At 37.9% G+C, this 23,098-nt stretch overlaps 1 protein-coding gene across 4 annotated transcripts in view; it reads left to right on the forward strand.

The window, feature by feature from the left end:
* Window positions 1-899: 899 nt before the first annotated feature.
* atp11b (ATPase phospholipid transporting 11B (putative)) overlaps window positions 900-23,098 on the forward strand; it is a 58,301-nt gene continuing 36,102 nt past the window's right edge. For 2 of the 4 annotated variants that reach the window (XR_004846494.2, XM_035943167.2), the window contains exons 1-9: window positions 900-1,226; window positions 13,458-13,574; window positions 14,802-14,891; window positions 16,976-17,056; window positions 17,744-17,851; window positions 19,629-19,757; window positions 20,870-20,973; window positions 22,188-22,235; window positions 22,594-22,658. Coding sequence is in view for 3 of the 4 variants with exons in the window: in XM_035943167.2 (XP_035799060.1) it covers window positions 1,200-1,226; window positions 13,458-13,574; window positions 14,802-14,891; window positions 16,976-17,056; window positions 17,744-17,851; window positions 19,629-19,757; window positions 20,870-20,973; window positions 22,188-22,235; window positions 22,594-22,658 (769 nt within the window). In the remaining variant the exon portion in view is untranslated. The remainder of the gene's footprint in view (window positions 1,227-13,457; window positions 13,575-14,801; window positions 14,892-16,975; window positions 17,057-17,743; window positions 17,852-19,628; window positions 19,758-20,869; window positions 20,974-22,187; window positions 22,236-22,593; window positions 22,659-23,098) is intronic. The other 2 variants (XM_035943165.2, XM_023298867.3) reach the window with 1 other exon arrangement.

The following is a 23,098-nucleotide window of genomic DNA, read 5'->3' on the forward strand; positions in this document are numbered from 1 at the left end:
GCTGGCCACTGAAAGAGTCAAAATCTATGGGAGAATTCTGTAACATCTGAGACAGCGATTCTGTGACATGTCCTGCACCTCTGAATCAAGTATGATGCTATAAAATGTTGTGCAGGTGAAATAGAAGTATAGCCTGTGGAGAAATCTGCTTTTTCAACCTTTTTTAAAATTTTTTAATTCATCCGATTTCACTGGTCATTCCCTTCATGCATCTTTAATGTCCTGGAGATGACTGACATTGCAGTTGTGGCTTTCTCCCCACTCATTTCGATCGAGGCCTGGTCTTCTTAGCCTGAAATAACTACCAGATACATTACCATAATATCTGTTTAGTGGCAACACTTGACTACTAAGGACTTGGGCCGTACTCATATCACTTGTAAATTAGTTACACGTATTTCTATAGTCTAAAAAAAAAAGCTAAAACACAACAATCTAACTGTTATACAGTGCATCTGGGACTTTGAGGGCATTTGCTTACTTTTGGTTTTGGTCTCAGTTTACAATTTACTGAAGGCAAGATAAACCCTAGACTGTAGTTAAGGCTTAAACATAAGATAAAATTATATTTTTGTGGCTGCATTTATGTAATTTTTTGAAAAGCTGTAAATGTAATGACCCACAATTAAAATAAATAGATAAATTACTACAGTAACAAAGCCATTATCTATCTATCTATCTATCTATCTATCTATCTATCTATCTATCTATCTATCTATCTATCTATCTATCTATCTATCTATCTATCTATCTATCTATCTATCTATCTATCTATCTATCTATCTATCTATCTATCTATCTATCTATCTATCTATCTATCTATCTATCTATCCACAGCCAGGGGGCGTCGTGAGGCCGTCTCAGAGCATCAGTATCCGCACAGAGCAGTGTGTGTGCTGGCAAAGGGAAAGTGATCGTGGCAGAGCAGAGATGTAGCAGCGTAGCTCGCTGGGACTCCGCGGCCAGCCGTCTGTCACTTTTTTTTATACCAGAAACCATTTGCCTGACATCGCCGCGGAATGGGAGAGATTACACGTATTTTTTGTACCGCTGCACTGTATGAATGTGCCGCGTAATGCGACCGAGGACGGTTGCCTCTGGGGGGAAATATTTATGTTCCGGGACCGTTTTGTTGGAGTAGCTAGTTGCTAGCACTGGGCTAGCGGCTGTGCTGGCTACTTCGAGCGTATTCTGCAAGGATGCTACGATGGATACGACAGCAGCTGGTAAAACTGCTCTTCTACCTTTCTCGTACCGCTGGCCTTCTTTAGTTCTCAACAACAGCCACCCGACGCAATACAAGGCTTAGCCCATGGAAAGATGTTTGAACTTTGTTTGTTAAGGAAAATAAAAGCTAACCTAGCCAATTAGCTGTTGCCGATGTGTCCAAAACATCGCTGTCCGTCTGGTCTTGATGACAGGTATAGGTTGTGTTAGCAAACAGTTACCTTCCCAGCTAGCTTTAGTTAATTAGCTGGGGATGGGTAACAAAGCAAACTGGTTCAGACCTTAAAAGAAGACAAGTGTTATGTTTACATTTGAGTTATGAGTTTCATTTGAAGTTTGTTAGCCGCTTAACTACTGTTGAATGGTTTGTCATTGTGAAATGTACCTGAAAGTTCACTAAGTCAGCATTAGCTAACTGGCTAAAACTTGGCAACGTAAAAAACCATTGCTAACACCGCTTCATATGCTGTTAACGAACAACTGCAAGCTAGCGGAGTTGCTATTTGTTTTTTCATATCGACTTATTTATTTGCGGGCAAGTAAACTAACTTCAATAAGTGGTTAGATATTCGCTTCTGCTTCCGAGGATCATAGAATAACTTTTCCGATACATTTGGATTGTTTGCTCCAGCGTTTATTCTTTACCCGATGTAAATCTGTATGCACCGTCTGAACATTAACGTCTCTGATTATATGCTCAGAGAGCATCCTGTTTTTGCTGTAATCACCTGTTGTTTGCCTACAAACATTACTGTGTGGTGACGCATTGACAGACAACCGCATCGATACAGCAGTTAAACCACAATACTGGTCTATGCCACGGAAGTGAGTCTTGACTGAATCTGATTTTAATTAATGTTGCCAGAACATTGTATGTAAACTGAGTTTTGGAAGTACTCGAGGGCTGCTGCAGTGATAAAAATGATTGTGGTTATAATGATTTTGTTTGTTTTTTGCTCATTTCTGCTTGTAGTGTTTGTATAAGAGTCTGCATTGGCATTCAGTTTTCAGGAAATGAAGGTGGTATGACTGGTAGAGGTGGTCTGGTAGCATGTGAGGAGGGGGGCGTGTCCATGTGAATGAATGAGTGCATATAATGAGATTAGTCACACACAGTTAAACTTATGACGTCACTATAGCCTTGGAGTTTAATCAGTGTTAAGGTGTTTTTGCACCCTCATGTCCTCATTGCTGAGTACTCCCTGCCCTCAGGGTTGTGTGACAGTGACACTTAATAAATTCTTTGACTCCTGCTGAGCAGCAGGTTAAGCAGTCTATTCAAAAGGGTTTCTTTCCACAGTTAGAGATTAATTTTGGCCATCACTTTTTAAGAGCGCCACAGAGGGTTTGTGTCCATTTAGAAATGGTAGCCTCCTCCTAATTTGCGATAGCTCAGCTCACTTAACCCATCCCATATAACTGACCTGCCTGGTTAATTAAAAGTGTAATTAAAATGCATCTTAATACAAGTGGCCTAATGAAAAAGTTTGTGAAAAGGCATTTGTCTGACCTTGCTATCAGCTGGAAGGTAATGCAGTTTATTCACTCTCATTGTTTATCAGTGTCTCTCTGGTGCTATGGAAAGGAGGGGAACTAATTGTCAGTGTGATAGGCTTTAATGTCAGTCTTCTTCCAAAAACAGTGCTGACATCATGCTAATACTGCTGCAATTACACCATCAAGGACCTATAGATTTACTACACAAGTAACAGTAGCATCTGGGAAAACTGACATCTTATTGTGTGTGTGCGTTTCAGTATTCCCTGTGAAGAATCACAGATTCCAAAGTATATATTATTACTGACAATGCTCTTTTTATTATTATTACTATTGTTATTGCTGACAATTACTAACCATCAGTTTTCATATTCATTTGTTTTCTCTAAGGCAGGAATTGGTCAATACCCATATGATATAAAAGACAACTCACATGAAGAGCAGCAAACACAACATAATATTTGAATACCAATTTAACTGAAAACTAGGCCTGTGTAGACACTTTATGGCTGACTGCAGTAACTTAATCATCCGTACATGGATTGCACAGTAGTTGCAGCTATGTGCTGGTAGTTTAACACACTCGTGGCTTACTTCCCACAACAGTGTACCTACGTCACACACAGGTTACCCACAAGGCCACTTTCTTTAAAGAGAAACACTGGGCCTCTGACCTGAGTATAACTGTATCTGAGGTATCAGCTTCTTTCATCAGTTAAGCATGGTGATGCTCATGTAGATAAACGTTGGACAAATACTCGACTCAAGGAGTCTGAACTGAAACAGGGCTCCACACCTGATTTAAAGTGTAAGCTTTCAGGTGGAATCCCTTAACTGCACAGTTCATACCATAACTACACACAGAGCTGCTATGGGACAAACAGAGATAGATTTGCTTCATGTTAGGCAAACTGCTATGACTAATGAAAATGTTTAGTCACATTTGACAGATTTTTGGTAAAGATTTGGAGCCTTGCTTTGAACCATTTGGACTCTTTACAGAGATAATTTAAATACAAAATGAACAATTTTGGACCAAGAACTGAACCCTGTGGAATACCACAACTAGGAACAAAGTCAATAATGAACTTCTCTGATGCTAAAACTATGCTTTTGATGTAATTAAATTTAATGATTAATGATTTATCAATACTTTTGTTTTGTTTTTTTTAGATCTATTAAAGCCCTCACAGTAGATGACAAGAAGACCGTAGCAGTAGCTTATTCTTCTGGACGTTTCAATAATATCAACCCATTGCATTAAGTAGCTTTAAAACAATATTGATTATTGCTCTGTCAAAGGTTTAATTTCTTTCAGTAAAGTCATATCAGTTTCATTGCAATATGTGGACCTTTTACTCCAGTTTACTTTAGATTTTTTTAACTATGCCCCAATAGGGCTGCACTATTAATTGAATATTAATTTGGATTGAAATGTTGGTGTTGCAATTAGAAGCCCCACTCATTGAAAACTCCATTGCATATCAAACCAACAGCTTGCTAAACTGACAGCCAGCCACGCAGGAGCGTTTGAGATTTTTTGGCCTCACTGCCATCATGCTGCTGCACATGCACTCCTGCAGTAGCAGCCTGTGCACAAATTTCCTGGATGTTGCAGCTGTAGCCCAAAGTAGAAGAGTAGTTTACAACAGAGAGTAGTCAGACAAAACAGAAATCAGATATCTGGAGCCAAAGGTGAAGAGCTAGCCCCTCAAAACGGATCATCATCCATTTTCTGGAAGTGTTTTGGATTTTGGCCAAGTGATGTTGAGTAAGAGCACTTCATTTGCGAGGAGTGTATCAGATTTATTGTTGCCACAAAGCAAAAAACGCAACCAACTGTAGTATGATAAACTCATGACGGCCAAGAAGCATAACATTGCTAACAATACTTCACTGTCTCTGTCCTTGCCCAAGTTGTTGTCCAAAGTCTTGACAGTGTACCACCATATTGTAAATATGAAAACATCTCTGTTGAGTTTGTTTTGGGTAAAAGGTTTTGTTGCAGTTTTACTTCTATATGCTTTTAGGAGATGCACAGCAAGAAAGGACCTTGTTTTGTTGCCTATTTTGATGCAAAGATTTGGTCATAAACTAGCATCTACCACAGTATAGAAGTGAAAGCACTGCTCTTTTAAATGTGAAAATGCAGTAAAAATATTTAGTTCCTAACATCAACAGATAATCTTGATTTCAGTATTGGTCTAAACTAGGGCTGGACCAGAATATCCGGATATCCGAATATTCGGTTGTTACGGTGGTATCCGAATATTTATTTTGAGATCCGAATATTCCCCCACCCCCCGGTCGGACAGATATGCGTCATTAATTGAGTCCGAATATCTGAAGGCCAGAAATTGCTATTCGGGCCAGCCCTAGTCTAAACAATCAGCATTGTCATTTTGGCCATGATGGTACAGCCCTAATGTCTGTTGACGTTCATTTGCAGGTCTGTAGAACAGCAAATTTATTACTGTCCACTAGTTCTTCACCATCTTTTATATTTGTTTACTTCCTTCTGTTTAGTTCCACATTATCAATGAAATCATGGAGTGCCTTTAGAACCTCTGTGTATCACAGCTTTGTATGAAGTGATTTTCCTATGTTTGTAAATTGTTCCACGTACCTTTCATATTATTTCTGTTCTCTTCCACTAATTTACTTGGGTAGGCTTTTTTTACTGGTTCTAATTAAATGTCACAGTTCATGCTTATATATATTACACTTTACAAATTTTTCAGCTTCTTCTGAATTCCTAAGATTTCTCTCTCTCTTATATTTTTACATGCATTTCATACACCCGTAGAGATCCATTCAACTGCAAAAAGGAAAAAAAACTAATTCACTCACAATTTTTATAACTTCATTGATATTATTATTTGTGTTTTGACTGTGAATTCTTAGAAGTGTATTTGGAACATGTAAGTCTTCTGCGTCAAGGCTTGATATGGGATTCTGGATATCTATAGCCTCAGTGCAGTAAGAGAGAAGAATTGCTTCCAACAGCATCACTGTCATGATGTGCTTTAGAAAGAAGATCTCACTTTAATGCATGACCTGTATCTCCATCGGGTCTTAACTCATTGCTTTCTGATTTTATTCATGGCTGTAGTGAAAAAACACCTATAGCTTTATGTATGTGTATAATTTGTCTCTTAGCCTGTTGAGCCAACAGGATGTCATACACTTTTACAATCCAATTCAGGATCTTTTGTGGACACTGCTGCAACAAACCTAATGATCCTCTGTCATGTAGCAGTAAAGCTTGAGAATTTACTATCCTAAGCCAACCATGATAAAAACATTTCCTCCCTCCATCTTTAACTCTGCTAATGGTGATGCATTTCATGATTCCATGGTACAAGGTGATTAGCATGCTTGTGGTCATGTTATTATGACTGTTATCATCAGTCCAACAGGCTAAAGCGGCACCCACGGGATCTGATGACAGTCTGTTGCTCTCTGTCTTCCTCTTTGTGGTGCAGTTTCTGTCTTTGGTGCCTGTTTTTTATGCAACTACCTCCCTGCCCTTTTGCATTTCCACTTACCTCACCGCATTTGATTAAATGCCTCTTTGTGTATAGTGCGACTCAGTGCATCACTTTGGTTGTAATGTGTTGCTGTTGCCCCAAGGCACTGTGGGACTTTATGCAGGGAGTAATTACCAGTGGACAAAGCAAGGGGTCTGATTCCAGATGCACAGAGCATTTAGAAGTGAACTGCTTTGTAATTTTTGCAATATTGTGTCTATTTCCGGTTTATTTTTATGGATTTATTTCCTATCATTGTAACCAGTGTGGACACTCCTTCCATACAGCTTAAAGTTCTGTCAGAAAATATGTTATGTAACTTACATGAAAACTCTCACTGATAATAAACATCAGTCTGCACGATCTTAATAGTCAGAATGCTTTGAAACCTTTCTTTAAAGGACCAGTATGTAATATTTAACGGCATTGAGCAGTGACACTTTAGATTTCAACCAACTGAGTACCTCTTCCTTCCCAAGCATGTAAAACAAACACTTCAACATACTTTTCAAAAGGTCCTTTGGTTTGTCCAATTTGCGCTGCTGTAGAGACTTGGCATGCTCTGTGGAAGAGAATCCAAGCTAAGTCGTAGTTCAAAGTATTAATACACTCATGAAACCATCTCCCTAAATCTTTCATCCTGGTCCTTTAAATCCCCTGCTACCTGTTGTATCCATCAACTCGTTTGTGATTAGTATAAATTTACTTGGGGAAATCTAAAATGAAGAATGGCTTTCCCCTTGGATTTGTTTCATTGGTTTACTTAATAAAATGCTAAGTGTTCCTATAATATGTACCAGTCTTACATCTATCTGATTAATCTGCCAGCCAAGTATGGCATCAGCATTATGCAGATTTTACACCTTTGTACCACAGTTGTTGTTTTCCATTACAGAGAGTCATAAATAACTGAACCTCCCATTCAAAACGTTGGTAAGATTCTTGGCTCATCATACTGGCTGTACTCTGGCTCAAGTATGTCAAGATGTTTAAGCACATCTTTATGTCCATTAAGTCATATTCTGCATGCATATATCTACAAAAGTAAGTATCTTCAATTTTGATACACATTTTCTTCTAATTTCTCAAAAGTCAGGAATTGAGGCTTTTCTTTAATCTGTGTGACAGTAAACTAAATGTCTATTGGTGTCAGACATAATTAGTAGTTAGTATTTTCAGCCTTAATATATAGTCAGAGATCTAGATGATGTTTGGTTGTACACTGCCAGTCAAAAGTTTGGACACACCTTCTCATTCAATGCTTTTTATTTATTTGTATTATTCTGCATTGTAGATTAGTACTGAAGACATCAAAACTATAAAAGAATACATATGGAAGTATGTTGTAAACAAAAAAATGTTTATCTTTAGTATTAACCTACAATGTAGAAAATAATACAAATAAATAAGCATTGAATGAGAAGGTGTGTCCAAACTTTTGACTGGTAGTGCATGTATAATAAGTGATGTATTTATCAGCCTTATCTAGAGTTCAGTGACAGTTTGCATGCCTTGGTCATTTGCAATAGGTTCAGTCCACTGCTTGAGTGCTTGTGTTTTTTTTTTCCAGTTTATTGCTCATGTTTTGTCTTCCTCAAACATTTAAAGCATGGATAGTAATTTCAGGCTAGTGCAGCAGGACTTTTTTCCTCCTGAACAGGCAATTGGCTTTTTAATGGCATAATATGCAAAAAAGACTCATTTGCGTGGGATAACTGAGATGTTGTTGAACAACAGAACAATAAATAGTCTTAACTGTTTGTATATTTGTGTCTTCGTTTAGTGTAGAAATCAGCAGTTAGTAGGGGTATGTGTACTGTGATTCAAACACTTACTGTCAGAGGTTTACCTTTGCAGTTGATTAAATATTAATCATGATCACAATTTTGCCCGACCACAATTAAGTGAACATGACAGACTACAATATTAATGTTTAAAGTGTGTACTCTGCTCATTAAAAAGCCCTTCACATGGAAAATGCTGCTCATAATAACAGCTGATGTAGATAAAATCACTTAATTTCAAATCAAGTCAATTTTACATTAGAACAGCATCAACTGTTTGGAGACTTGGGTAATTTAGTTTATATTTTACCTCTAGGAGATCCACCGAATTCAGGTGAAGAAGAACCTCATTTTCAGTTTAATTTTGATGCTAAGATTTAGCAGGAATGTAGCAAAACAAGGACGTGTAAGCAATCTTCGGTTTATTATGTAAAAATGTTTTGTCCCTAAAAAAACAATGAATAGTCATGATCACAATATTGATCAAAATAATTGTGATTGTCAATTAGGTCATGCAGCCCTAGTCAGACCTCCACCTATTTCTGCAGAACCGCATAGATTCTGAATGTTTAGTCAGTGCACCAGTTGTTGTCTGTCATGCTTTAGCATGCTGGTAGGGTTAGCCTGGAAAGCTGGGCAGACCCTGAGCAGTTTTTATTTGTTTGAGGCTTATGACACTATGCGTTTCTTTACTAAAGAAAACTTGAGTGTAACAGTGTAACCGAAAGTTTAACAGAATCTAACTAAACATGACGCAAAATCAAGGTACATGCCAAACAATGAATTTAGTGAACCATTACATTTCTATTAGAACCACCTGCAGTTTACTGTATGGTTTATACTGAAAACCATACAGTTTTATTGGTGTATGTAGTCGTTTGTAATAAAATTGCCGTGACTGATTACTTGCTTCTCCCATCTTCAGTGCTTGTGTTTATAACACCTCAACTTTTATTACCCCCAAATCACATAGTCATTTTGTGCAAATTCTTTCATGTACATTTGAGAATCATTATAGTTTCATCAGACATTGGAAGTTTGATCTTTCTAACTGTGCTTATCTTTGCTAATGGTGATAAGAGACCATAGACTAAATAGCAAAGGTTGTATTAGCCATTAGGAAAATTTTGATTTATCAGCCACTTCTTTTCTTGTTCTAAAGCTCTATTAACTTCAAATGACCCTGGATGTTATCAGTCTTGTGCACTTCTGTTTTTCTTTTGTTGTTGACTTGCTAATTCAAACAGTCAGATCTTTTCAGTGTGAAGTGTCATTAGCTTAGCACTAAAGCATGGACAAGAATGACTGTATTAAAGCTGCAATGGGGTGCTTACAGAAGCTTTGAATGAGGTGCTTCCCTTATTTTTACAAGGCTGCTTTGTTGATATTAGACAGGGCAGTGTGTGTACTCGGTCTCCAGTTAGGCTAACTTGAGTTACTGTGTGTGGAGATATTAATGATTAAGCAACTTTACTGTTAGATGATTGATGGGGTGCTGAGCTAGGATTCCTCACTCCTCAGACTGTCTTAAAAAACCCGGTGGTGAATAAGAAAGATTCTCCAACAGCTGCTGTCTCAGTCCCTTACAGCAATCATCTAAAGGTGTATTAAGTAAGATGTTTACTGTCTTAAAGTACAAAATTACCATAAGTTATCTGCAGGGATGTGATAACTCATTGATTAATACCAGTGACTCAACAATTGCTTTGCTAGATGTGGGGATTTCTGGATTTCAAAATTCACTTCCTGGCCCCTTCAGTACCTGCACGTACTGGTTCATATTTGTTGATGCAAAATCCTGTTTTACTTCATGTCTGTTTAAGTGTAACTGCTGCATGGGAACCATTTTGCAATCTGTGTTACAAAACAGTGGTAGTATCATGCATGTTCCCCTTACCTTGAGCAGGTCAGGTTGTGAATGGTGATGCTAAGCTACTTCTGCTGCGCTGTATTTGCATCTAAATCTGATGCAAGATGTTGGCTTAAAAAGTTGGTTCGGTGGTTATGTTCAGGTACTTTGCCAAACATTACACTTATAAAATTCACAGTGGTGTTTAAGCTACTTTCTAACACTGTGAAGGACAATTTTAATCAGAGCTCTTTTACTTGAAATTTGTGAGAACTTGCTTTGTTGACTGTAATTCCCTGGTCAGGAATTCACAGTGAGTTGAGAATTGCTGTTGTTTGTCATGACTCACTGGATCAGTACGTTGGAGAGACTTATTTCCAGTATGTATAATGTATGTTTAAACTTATGGTTTCTCTTTTAAGCCTTCAAAGTTCTTCTGCAGAGTAAACAGAACAGACACATACAGCTGACTATGCTTTAATTTGAACATTTTTGCCATGGATGTTTAATCATAGAAGTCCAAGGTAATTCTTTTTACCCAGAGTACATGCAGGCAATGCTGTTGAATTTGAAAGTATTTAGTGAAAAGAAAATAATCAAATGTACTTTATGGAATCTGCTACTAAATGTTTACAGGGTAGAAGTTAATCAAGATGTACATTTGGGTGTTTTTTGCTGCTCTACTCTGTGACCAGTTTTTGACTAATCTCTATGAGATTAAAGGCAAAGAAAGCCGTGAGACTAAAATGTAATTAAATGCAGAGAACTGATAGAGATATCTCATATGGACCATTTGTAGAAAGCTGTGAGTGAAATGGAAAGGAATGGATCAACACAAATAGAAAGTCAACATGTTTTCATTTCTACAAGTGGATCACTGATTCGATGCCAGAGACAGCAAGGACACTGTGTACAGAAAGTTCTTACAGAGCCCTGAAAATGAAAGACTGATATGATTCTTGTACTTAAAGATTACATCTGTATCTGTAAGAGATAAAAAGAAGACTTCTTAGCTATTCCTACTTTGATAAATACTGCAGTGTAAAGTACATTGCATGTGTTCAGGTAAGAAAGTGATATGAATTTGTGACTCTTATTATTATGTGTGGTGCATTTATCTGTATAATAACAAGACAGTAGCAGAAGATTGCCCTGAACAGGGTTGAGTCTGTGTGGGAGGGAGTGACGTGGCCCGGTTACATTCCTCTTTACATGTATATGGGTGTGTGTGTCTGTGTTAAACTTGCGTCATAACATTTGCAAATGATTGGAAGCAGTGGCTTCAGGCTTCTTAATGTCGCAGTTGGGTGGAGTGTGACACACAAGACACTATCAGATAATGTTGTAACCTGATGAAAATTGCATCCCAGCACTTGGCCATTTTTTAGTAACTGAGGGAAAATTATGAATGTCAGCTGATAGTATCAACCAGAGCTTAAGAAATTACATTTTTTGACTTCTAGAAATGTGATTAAACTGTGCAAGTATGGCCACACCCGATTTCCATTATAATTAGAAAGCCATACAGGGTGTTGGCATAAAATTCACAAATGTCCTGGTTCTTCTAAATTCCACCTACCAGCCAATCTCATTATACACTGTATAATGACTATAAAGCACATTCTATTCTATTCTGTTCTAAATATCCAAATACTCACTACTGCTAATCAACAGCTTTTATGTCCTAATGTTACTTAGAAGGGAGAAGAGAATGACAAGACTGGTGACTAAATTATGTTGAGCTAGGCTGATTTGTGCTAGTTTTTCTAAACTATATGTCAGTGTAGTTTATTATTACTATTAATGGTTTTATCCTTTTGTTGTGCACATTGTGATATTTTGGAGTTTGACTTCTGTTCAATTTAGGTTTGAATTCAGCACTAGGCATTAAAAAAATCTTTCTCTCCTCAACATATATTTTAACTTTTGTCTAGTAATTGTTATAGTGAACAGATAAGCTTGGCTTAATGCGAAAACTGCACTTTAAACAAGCGTATGTTTCATCTGACCGGCTACTCATAAAATTGCTATTAAAAGGAAACATGGAGCGGTAGTGGCTGAACAAGAAATGTGTACCATGTTCTCCCTGTTGACCTGTAAAAATAATACCATAGTCACTATTTGTATGAAGTAACACTAGTGTAGTGTCTGGTAATGCTTCTCTTTTTGTCTTCTGCTGTAGGATCTAAGTATGTCACAGTACCAGAAATTTGATAGCTAGTACCATTACCATTGAACTTCCTTCTTGACAATACATTTGATACAGACACACAAAAAATAAACAGTTAATGAATGCATCTTAACATAAAATCTTTATTTAATAAAATCCTGCTGCACACAATTAAATTCAAGACTGAATGATGATGACAGCAGCATACTTATGAGTTTTGGCTGCATTAGCTCAAACATTGGGACTGTGGAGCAATGAGTTCACAACTAAAAATGCAACATTTTGGGACAAGAACATTCTGACAACACGCTGTTAGTATAATGGTGAAACAACTCAGACTCTCTTAGCTTGAATTCTGTGACCATTTGATTGTCTGTCATTGAGCTACAAGTTTGAGGAGTTTCCTCCATTCATTCCTAATGTATAACTATAACTTGTCACTGATCATCTGACTCAAGTGCAAAATACCTACAGACTTGACTTCATGTTTGTTTTTGTTTTTTTGTTTTTTTTGCAGCAAACCGTTTGCTGCACCTGCATTTGTCACCATTTTTGTTGTTACTTACAGTACGAATGGCAGTTTTGGTACCATATAAAAATAAGCAACATCACATTGTCAGAATTCTCCTTTCCCCTAAGTTGTCACTTCTTGTGACTTCCTTTGTAGGATCCATCAAGACCTAAATTAAGCACGCCTTCATTCGACAAAATAATGGCCCATATAGAAATGGTGTTACTGTTGGAACTACAGTGACTGAAACCTCAGTGAATAGAAGAACAAAATGTTGCCCTGGGCAGATTTTAGAGTGGTGTATACTTTCAACAGTTAGTCACACTTCTGCCCAGTGCCAACAATATTAAATGACTTTGCAGCTGTGCATTTTACTGAAAAATGTTTCATTTTAAGACGCTTGTGCTCTAGAACATTTTTGGACATTTTTGTTTCAAAAGTGATTTGTGCAATTTATTGATTATTGAAATTAGTCAGCACTTCATTTTAGCAATAGTATTGCCCTTCTTTTTAACTTATTAAACTTATTAAAATATGCTCTGATATAAAATAGACTTTGTCACACAGTGATGCAGATTTTAGCACTGTTATCTCATAGCAAGAGGACTGACATTTTGAACCTGGCAGGGACCTTTCTTGATGGAGCTTTCATGGTCTCTTTGTGGCTGCATGGGTTTTTTTGACTGTACCGACTCACTTCCACAGCCCCTGTGATGGACTGGTGGCCTGTCCAGGGTGTCTCTCTGTAATGTCAACTGGGACAGACTTGTATTTACTAACAGTGTGCCAAAAAAAAAGAAGTGAGATCTCTACTATAAGGAACATGCTAAGAGTTATGAACATAACCTGTTGTCTCCTTTTGTCTTTCTCTTCTCCTCTCTTTCCTCAGGGCTTTGACCCCCCTCATCAGAGTGAGACCAGAACGGTTTATGTAGAAAACCGTTTCCCGCAGCATGGCCACTACATACCACAGCGCTTTGCTGACAACAGAATCATCTCATCCAAGGTATCAAAAGTTGTGTAAGCCAGTACTGGAATTTTCCCCATCATGGTATCACTGTAGGCCTTGATGACAGATGATCCAGAATGACTGAATCTGTCATAAATGTGAAACAAGGATGTAGAAATTCTGTTGAATGAGTCTTCAGATCTTAGCTTTGTTTTTTGCATGTCTGCCACAATTATATTCTCAAATTTTGAGTCACCACTGCAAAGCACCTTGTTGAAACTCTGCTTCTTTAGCCACAAGTGTAAAAAAGACGAGTGGTGCTAGTGTTGTTTTATTTCCGGATGAAACACTTCTTCTGTGTAACGATATGAACCCTGACATTTTGCTTGTGCACTGACAGCAGCCATGACTGAAAAAAGTGTGCCATCTACAAAACCACTAAACTCATACACTGATTTCTGGCACCAGCATGATCATTGTTAAATAAATAGTCTGGAGCTCTAGTGTGGTGGGACAGAGATAAGCTTGAAGCAGGATTTGTTGATAATACCGGACTGGCTCAGTGGAACTTTTGTGTTGGTGAGGGGATTAATAGGTCAGTTGGAAGACTGTCTGGACAAAAGAACAATAATCCAAAGAGGCTGCTGCCTGCCACCAGCCGGGATGCCTGTCACTGATTAAGCAGTTGATTAAATGATTGACAAGAGAGTTAAAGCACCTGTATTAGTGAAAATTTCATTTGAAGGCACAATTTTTTCACAAACAAAAACAGCTACAATAAAAACAAGTTTGATTTTGGGTTTTTTCTGTAGGAGCCTAGTGAGTTTTACCTCAATAGGGTAAAAGGAAATTGTTTAAAACTCCATATTTATTGAGTAAATTAAGAGAATTTTACTTGGAGAACATTGTACTTTATTCAACACCTTCACCAGATAACAGCTCATATTTAGAGCTACCAGTGAGCTATCTTAAGATAAAACCTTTAAAGAGAGAAAGAGGAAAATATTTTTGCTCTAGTGCTGTTTTAATCTGATGTCCTGTTTTCATCAGCCTTGCAGATATAGCATATGTGGTGACATGAAAACATGTTATCTGTTTGAAATCCTCTGAAAAAGGCTGGTTTTGCTGTCAAATGTGCGCATCAGTTCATATATCTGTCAAGAGGTTGTAACCAGTTTTAAATACGGCTTTTTGAAACATGCAGATATGCTCCTTAAATAATGTTTCTACAGCCATTGTCTTGTTTCTGTAAACATTGTGTGTTGTTTTTTCTTTCTTTTTCAGTACACAGTTTGGAATTTTGTCCCCAAGAATCTGTTTGAGCAATTCAGAAGGATAGCAAACTTCTATTTCCTCATTATCTTCCTTGTGCAGGTAATAATACTCACAAATACAAATAAACAATTCCTTGTTTGGGGTTGCATGCTCAGTCAGATGGTGATGGGTCGAGTGTGACCTCAGTTGTTCTGCCCTAAATACAAATGAGCGTGCACGTCTGTTTGTGCATGCATGAGTGAGTGAGTCATTGACTTCTAGGGACCAGAAGAGAGACAGGTCTGCCTCTGTATTAAAACATTACACCCACACATTTAGCAATACGTGTGTCTTCACAGCTCCCCTGAAGGGTTAGGCCTTCACTATGCATCAGTCATCCTGTGCTGAAGCAGGATTTGGCTTTCAAATTTCCAACCTTATCCTGATTTATTTGGGATTGTGTAGTGAAGCCAAAGCAGTCGACTTAGCTCTGTCTAAAAGGACCCTCTTCTCTTCACCCAGTCAACTTGTCAGAGAAGCTGAAGTCAGCTTAGTCTCCAATCACTGAAAAAAAGAGCCTCTTTTAATCTTGATATTATGAAAATGTTTTCTTAGATTGCCAACTTCAGCATTTGAAGATCCCCTTAGAACACTCTAAAGAATAGATTTAGACTTGTTATATTTTTTATTTAGTTGTCTGTTGTTACTGTTTTTTAAAATGCTCAGATATATCTTTGTCCTATCATGTCTTATTTACTCAGAGGGGTTTTCTTTTTAAACAAAGATGAGTGCATTTTCTTCTTCATTAAGCATTTGCCAGCAGATTTGTCTTCATTTGAAGCCTACGTTTCTAGCATCCTTCCTCTCCCCTGTCTTTGCTGGAGCATTGCAGTTTTTTGTATTTCTTCTTGGCCTCATTACAACCACCTGTCGAACAGTGCAACAGTGTCATGCAATTGGCAGAAATGTGCTTTGCATCATTTTCTTACAATAAGAGAACCAACAGAATGGGGGCCTGCTCTTAAAAGCACTGCTCTATAGCCACAGCGGTCAGACTTATAACTTGCTCCTCAGCCTTCCTAAGAGGAATTCTTCTTGTGGATAAATATATAAAAAAAAGTTACAATTATGAAAAAAAAGTCGTTTGTCCTGTTACAGATGGCATGAATCACATAACCATGTGTGATTTTTGACGTGTTAAAGGATTAAGTTGTCTAAATTGTGGATGTGAGCTTATGCAATAATGAATTTTACGGCTCTGTTCATTGTCAACTACCAAGAAGAATATGCAGTTCTAGCCAATAATGACACCGTTAGTACAATTTTGAGCAACTCTTAGGAGAATATATTAATGTGCATTCATATTCTGTGCTTCACTAAACTAAAATAAGCTAGTCATTATATGGGCTGCCCTGCTTCCTGAGTGACACCATAAAATCACCCCATATACTTGTACACTCTTTAACTGAGTCCAGCTGGGGGCCTTCATTGCATATCATGTCTCTGTACCATCAGCTGTCCAATAAAGGCAAACTGTCAAATTACATGATTCTGTAGAAATGAAAAAGTAGCTCAGCCGTAAAAAAGCACTTAAGGATGGACGATTTTTGAACATCTGAAAAGAAGAATGCCTTGGCTTTAGGTTTTTGTATCACTGCAGCAAAACTATGTCTAAACTGAAACTGTATGAACAAAGGGTTCTTTACTGATTAAAGTGAGGCTGAGAAAACTGTGATGTGCCTACTTCAGTCAGTGTTGACTTTGAAGCTTTTAATGTCCCTCTGTTGTCTGTATGCGTTTGTACATCTATTTTGCAAGGACCAATGTGAGTTCTAGACCTCAGGTGTGAGGACAATTTGACTGGTTCTCACTCTCTGATGTGCCTTCAAAGGTGAAGATTATGGTTAGATATTTAGCCATGATGGTTAAGGATAGGATAAGGGGCTAAGAAATGCATTATATCAGTTACTTGCCTCACAAAGATTGAAGTACAAATGTGTGTGTGTGTATGAGTTCTAATCTGACAGTTAACCTTTGAGTGAAGTTATAAGGATTTCCTGTTTGACTCATCAGCCACAACTTCTCTTTGTCTTTCTAGTCCGCTTCTTTTTTAGGTCACACCCACTTTTACTCTGATGTTTTTTTTCCACTGCTTCTAATCAGTTGACGTCTCTGCACTCCGTCTTCTGTATTTTTCTTTCCAGTTAATGATAGATACCCCAACTTCCCCAGTCACCAGCGGTCTGCCGCTCTTCTTTGTGATTACAGTAACTGCCATAAAACAGGTGAGAACACAAGCACAGGATAGCTTCCTCTTTGTTGGCCTGAAAATAGAGAACTAACATACAAGCATTGTCATTAAAGATAATTGTAGTCAGAGCTCTGTGAAACTTGTCTTGTGAGGCTGGACTGTCACAAGATCACGATCACAAGAGAATCCATCCTGCAAGTCACTGTATGTCTATGCATTTGTGGCCAATCCACAGTTTGTCAGGCCAGTCAGCATCCGATGAAGACAAACTGGCAGCTCTGAGCATGTTTTAGAAGTGAGTTACCCTGTGATACATGGTGATAAACATCCGATCACCTGCCAAGTATTTTTTTAAGTGCCTGCCCTTTTCCACTTTGCAAGGAGAGTTTCTCAGATGGTCCTGTCTAACAAACCATCTGGCACATCAGGTTACTGTAAAATTTAAATTGTCGCAACTTAGTTCAGCTTTCACCTCAATTCATAAAGTATCGAATCAGAAAAATTGCAAGATCTCTGTCAATTTCAGCACTTAATTAGTTAAATATCAGAAAATATGAAAAATCTCAAGTTGATTCAGAATGGTTTATCTACCAAGGAACAAAGTTGATCTTAAAGAGATGTGTTTGGGAAAACTTAAACTACATAGCTATGCCAGTAAAAAACATATTAACCAGCTGTCATTTGCATTATGAGACTTGCTAATGAATGCGTTTCTTCACAGGGCTATGAGGACTGGTTGAGACACAAGGCAGACAATGAGGTGAATGGGGCTCCAGTGTTTGTGGTTCGCAGTGGAAGCCTGGTCCAGACAAGATCCAAGAATATCAGGGTAAGATCGCAACAACTACAGTTTAAAGTAACTTTGCAAGAAGAGATTTACTCTAAGTTATGTTGTTTATGGGGAAATCCTCTACTTTAAAGTATCTAAAAATAGCTTTCTGCAACTCATAACCAACCCCCATAACAAACTTAAAGCTTGGCTGTTAAATTCCTAGTGCTAGTGGCGTTCCATTAGTTCTGCACTGTATAGAAACACCTAATGCTGTCAATGGAAGGAGCACTGTTTCATATGTAAGGTTTGAAACAAACTGAGCCGTTTATAGTAATATGGAGCAGAAATGTGACTGGTGCATTTTTTGCCAATGACACTTGTTGGTTTTTGCCCATGTTGTCCATCTTTGTCATTTTAATGATCCAAACCTTCAATAGCCATTCTACTTATTAACTTTTCATGATGACGTGCTTGCTCACTGCAAATGGGAGTCTGTTTAGCAATACTTTACGTGTGTCTGGTTCACATTAAAAAAATAAATAAAACAGTGATGTACATCTTTATACATTTGATGGACTGATTGAACTAGCTGCTGCATTTGTTCCACAGGCACTGTGGAGTGTGCCACAGGCTCAAGTAGTGCTGAAACAATAAGTAAAATAATAAACTAGCGTGAAAATACTTTATTAAGCAAAAATGACAAACATTTCCTGGTTTCAGCCTCTCAAATCGGAAGACTTACGACTTTCTTGTGTTTTATATTTGTAAATAAAATATGTCTGTGATTTGGAATGAACATACAATTGAAAGACAGCAATATGGTCATGCATACATTTCGCTATTTACACAATTTGTGGTGAATCGTGTGAATAATAAAGCGAACGGTATACTCATTTGATGCTGACATGCATTCATTGTAGCTTTTGTTGCAAGAATGTGAATCACTGAAATACAGAATTTAGCCTTTTCAAGCTGTTTCGCAGACTTGAAGTGCACCTTTTAGCTTGAACAGAACTTGCTGTTCACACATCTCATTGAGGCAAGGTTTTTGCTGCCATGGTATGCCTCTAACTCAGAACATTATAGTGCACACAAATCCTCTGAGATCATACTTCTCAGACACTGTAACTAGTATGTCTGGAGTCAAACCACCTCCGCCTGAATGACATGTGCCCTTTACTAAGACAGTAAACCGTGAAGCTCTCAAGCTTGTCAAGCACACTTGATATTGTTTATCTTATCACAGCCAGGGGACTTGCTGTCAGCAGCAGTGAAATAGCATAAGGTGTACGGGGTTGCTGTGTGTCATTGGAAGTTTGACAGCTGAATACCAGTGGAGTCTAAGTAAAGTCACAGTGCAGAAATTTTTAACTTTTTACTCATAGCTTCAAAGAAAATGTCAGTAACAAATGAAGTGTTGATCCTGTTTAATTTCTCAAAATGAATGAATTGGAATACATGAAAACCTAAAATACAAATGCCAATAGGACGTTCTTGTCATGACCAATGATATTTAGACTTGAGTTAGATTTTTATAAAATATGGAAGAAGATTTTGAGCAATGGGACAAACGTCACTAATATTAACCTGGCTGTAAGAAGGACATCTGAAGACTTAGAATGCTTTCAGATACATAATTTGAATATATTATATTTTGTTGATATGAATCTTTTATCTTTTTGCCCAGTTAAACCGCAAGATGTAAAGGTGAATAGGGTTCTTATCTAAACATTAAGTGGACCATTCAACTAAATTACTGCAGAGCATTTGAACAGTATTGACCTGAGTGTGTGTGTATCTCTGTGTGTCTGTGTGTATTTCTCCTATATGCTAGGTGGGAGACATTGTTCGTGTGGCTAAAGATGAGACGTTCCCAGCTGACCTGGTGTTGCTGTCGTCAGATCGTGCAGATGGCACCTGTCACGTCACCACAGCCAGCCTCGATGGAGAGACCAACCTTAAGGTCTGTGTGTGATGTGAATTGCATCGTTAGCATGCTTGTGTGTGTGTGTGCACTTCAAACCAAATGGGGACACCTTTAGGAAAACTTAATGGGACGAGTGGCCAAAAACGTCATCAGGTACATTTGAAGTTACGCATCTGTGTGATTTAAAGCATAGCAGCAAGTGGAGTTTTATGAGCACTGTCACCAGTGATAGTAGTGGTGCCTTAGAAAAGAGGGCTGATGATATGCTGATACTGCTGGTGCATAAGGCTAATGGTGCTCAATTCAAGGCTCTATGCATGGAGAGAGCTTCATTTAGGATCATTTATAAGCAGCTTAATGGAAATTGTGTGCATATATTAGGTATTAGTTTTTCATTTGTTAGAAATGGCTATGATAAATGCCAGCTTTGTGGGTGTGCCAGGTGTATGCATGCCATGAAAAAGGTTTCAAAATGACTTGCATATGATTATATAATTTCAGTGTTTTATACCTTGTAATTTTGTATTTAGAAAGTCATCTCCTCTCCTCACCTCCTCCCCACAGTCTTGCCAGAGGCAATGTAACTTAATTGTCTCTCTAACAACATCCAGCTACTTCTGTTACAGTTTATTTGTACAGCATGGTGGGCTTTTAGTGTTGGCCTAGAAATGTGTTTGTATAGTCTTTACACCTTTTGATATCTTTATAAATTGCTGTCAGTTACATATGTTTTGTGTAATGTTTGTTAAATCACAAATCCAAAAGTGTCAAACGTTTTGAAAAAAGTGTTTTCAGGGCTCATTTTTGAACAGAGACAGTCTCTCAATTCACTGAGTTTGCCAATGTAGGATTTGTCCTGTATAAAAACAGTCAAACAAGTAGTTTCAGTCCACTAGTGTGGCTCATCCTCACATTCACTCTGTGCTGCCATTCTCTCTTTTTGTATGACATCCTCCCCAACAGCGCAACTACAACCTACAGAACCAGTTGTTTTTTAAATACACAACATTTTATGCAAACTCTCTTTGTCTAAGAACTTGTTTGTATTAAAATTTCGTCATATTTCACAGAAAAATCACCTCAATTCCATTAAGCAATGTTTCCCTTCCTTTTGCATGTACTTATGTTTTGTGTGTAAATGTTTGTAGACCCATTACTCTGTGGCAGAGACATCAGTGTGTCAGTCAGTGTCCCAAATGGAGGCTCTGCAAGCTGTGGTGGAGTGTCAACAACCTGAAGCTGACCTGTACAGGTAATCTGCACCCTTGTGTAACCATACCTTCAGGCTGAGAGCTCAGAAGCCCACTGGGAAGTCCAGTGTGAAGAGTAGATTCATACAGTACTGAAGAGTCCCAGTTAAACATATTAGAACATTAGGAAATAAGGTTCTGCCTTTGGAGTAATTATGTAGGAAAATGTTTGTGCTTCTTTTATTCTTTTTTGCTTAACTGTCACTCTCTCTGCCTGTATGTCTTTCAGTAAATATATATAGAGAGCTATATAGAGATAGACTGATAGATAGGATTTTACCCCTCACATCTTCTGGGATTCCCAGACGAACTCCTGGAAGTCTCCAGACCCCATTTTAACAGCCACTATAATTCAAACATGGGAGACACGCCCTGCCAGAAATGTGTTATTAAATGGATGATGGGGTGAGATGGCTTCGTCACCTCTTCAGCAATCTCTTTTCCTCCTGTCACTTAACTGCCTGCTTTAGGATCGATCAGTGTATTTTTAGATCAGGCAGTTTGTTTCTCTGGCAGTTTTCTCCCATCCCTCTCCTCAGGTTGCTGTCTCTTTGTTTACACTCACAATGTTTACATGCGCTTAACCAACCCAGGTCGTCAGCTTTCTACAGTAATCTAATTACTTCAACATCAAATTACCTGGTTTCCTTAATCAGTTTAAGACATTAGTATAAATTCGGTTAGAATTCTGCTGGAGAGACCTGATTGTTAACAGTTATTACAGCTGTACATGTGCATCACAAACACTTCAGTCAGGGAAAGGATGTCTATGGCAGTAGTGCAACAGCAAAAAAGGAAAGATCTGTACTCATCATAATATATGCTTGTTTTCATAATCATTAAATCCAAAATCCAAGTCAAATTGAAATGAAAGCTGAATATTTCTGCACCCTGTACTGAACATTAGTTGGTTTTTTAGCTTTTAGACTTTCTAGGTTTAAGTAAAGCTGTTAACTGTGAGTCTACTCTCTTAGTGCTATGTGAGTCAAAAGCTTGTTTGGACTTAATCTAATGGATATGAAATATGTCAGAGGGTAGAGGATTAAAAAAAAAATCACAAGCAGATGTTTTATAGAGACTGGGTTGTTCAAGTGTGGTTAAAAGTTTTTCTTAGATTTCCTGTGTTTGTGTTTTTTTTCCAGTACCCTGTGTGCATGTGACCATAGTTTTAGTCTCCATTAGTCCACTCAACTGAAATGCTTGTGGTGTTTTTCAGATTTGTTGGTCGTATGACAGTGACTCAGCATGGAGAGGAGATAGTCAGGTAAGACCAGTTTTGTCCAGCTGTAGTGAGTAGTCTTTGAATTACTAAGTAATTATTAAAAGGTAGAAATACTGCTAAATGGACATTCCCAGTAAGGTTGGTACTTGTGGGAAGACAGGGGGCCAATGTTACACCTTCATACGGTAATACAGGAAATCACGTCAATGGGATTTTTAGTAGAGCATTCAGTTTTTCATGTGCAAATGTATATATGCATGTATGTCTTTTACAAGCGAGGAAACTGTGGAGCAAAATGAGTCTTATTAATTAAATACTTTGTAAAATGTGTGTGTATTGTAAAATCTATAACCACATCTATCTTTGCTTGTGTTTGTGTTGTTTTTTATTTTAATTTCAGACCACTGGGTCCAGAGAATTTGCTGCTGAGAGGTGCCAGGTTAAAAAATACCAAAGAGATTTACGGTGAGTTACAATAAAGAGAATATAAAGAGATACTTAAGCAAACATCGACCTTCCCCCATGTAGGAAACTGCAGCTAGAGGAGTACATTATTTCACACAAAGGGAATTCTCCACTTGAAATGACAAAATATAGTTGTTAAAGAAGTTGTGTTTGACTAGTGCTTAGGGAAAGTGGAGACCGAGTGGTTACACAGCTACATCCTGCTGTCACATGAACAAGTCAAACACGTTAGTATTATGAGTAGGACAGACCTCTCATTATCATACATCTGAGGTCTGATTGTGTTAGCAAAAGACTGTTTCTGTGGGATAAGTCCTGAGTGGGGTTTATCTGCACATTTAATAGCAGTGCCCTGAAGTTTCAGCATCATGTATTCTATATAATGTTGCAGCTGTTTTGTGTTATGAACCATGAACTATTTATCTACTTCAGACACATGC

Source organism: Amphiprion ocellaris, chromosome 2 (assembly GCF_022539595.1).
Source record: "Amphiprion ocellaris isolate individual 3 ecotype Okinawa chromosome 2, ASM2253959v1, whole genome shotgun sequence".
NCBI classification, from domain to species: domain Eukaryota; kingdom Metazoa; phylum Chordata; class Actinopteri; family Pomacentridae; genus Amphiprion; species Amphiprion ocellaris.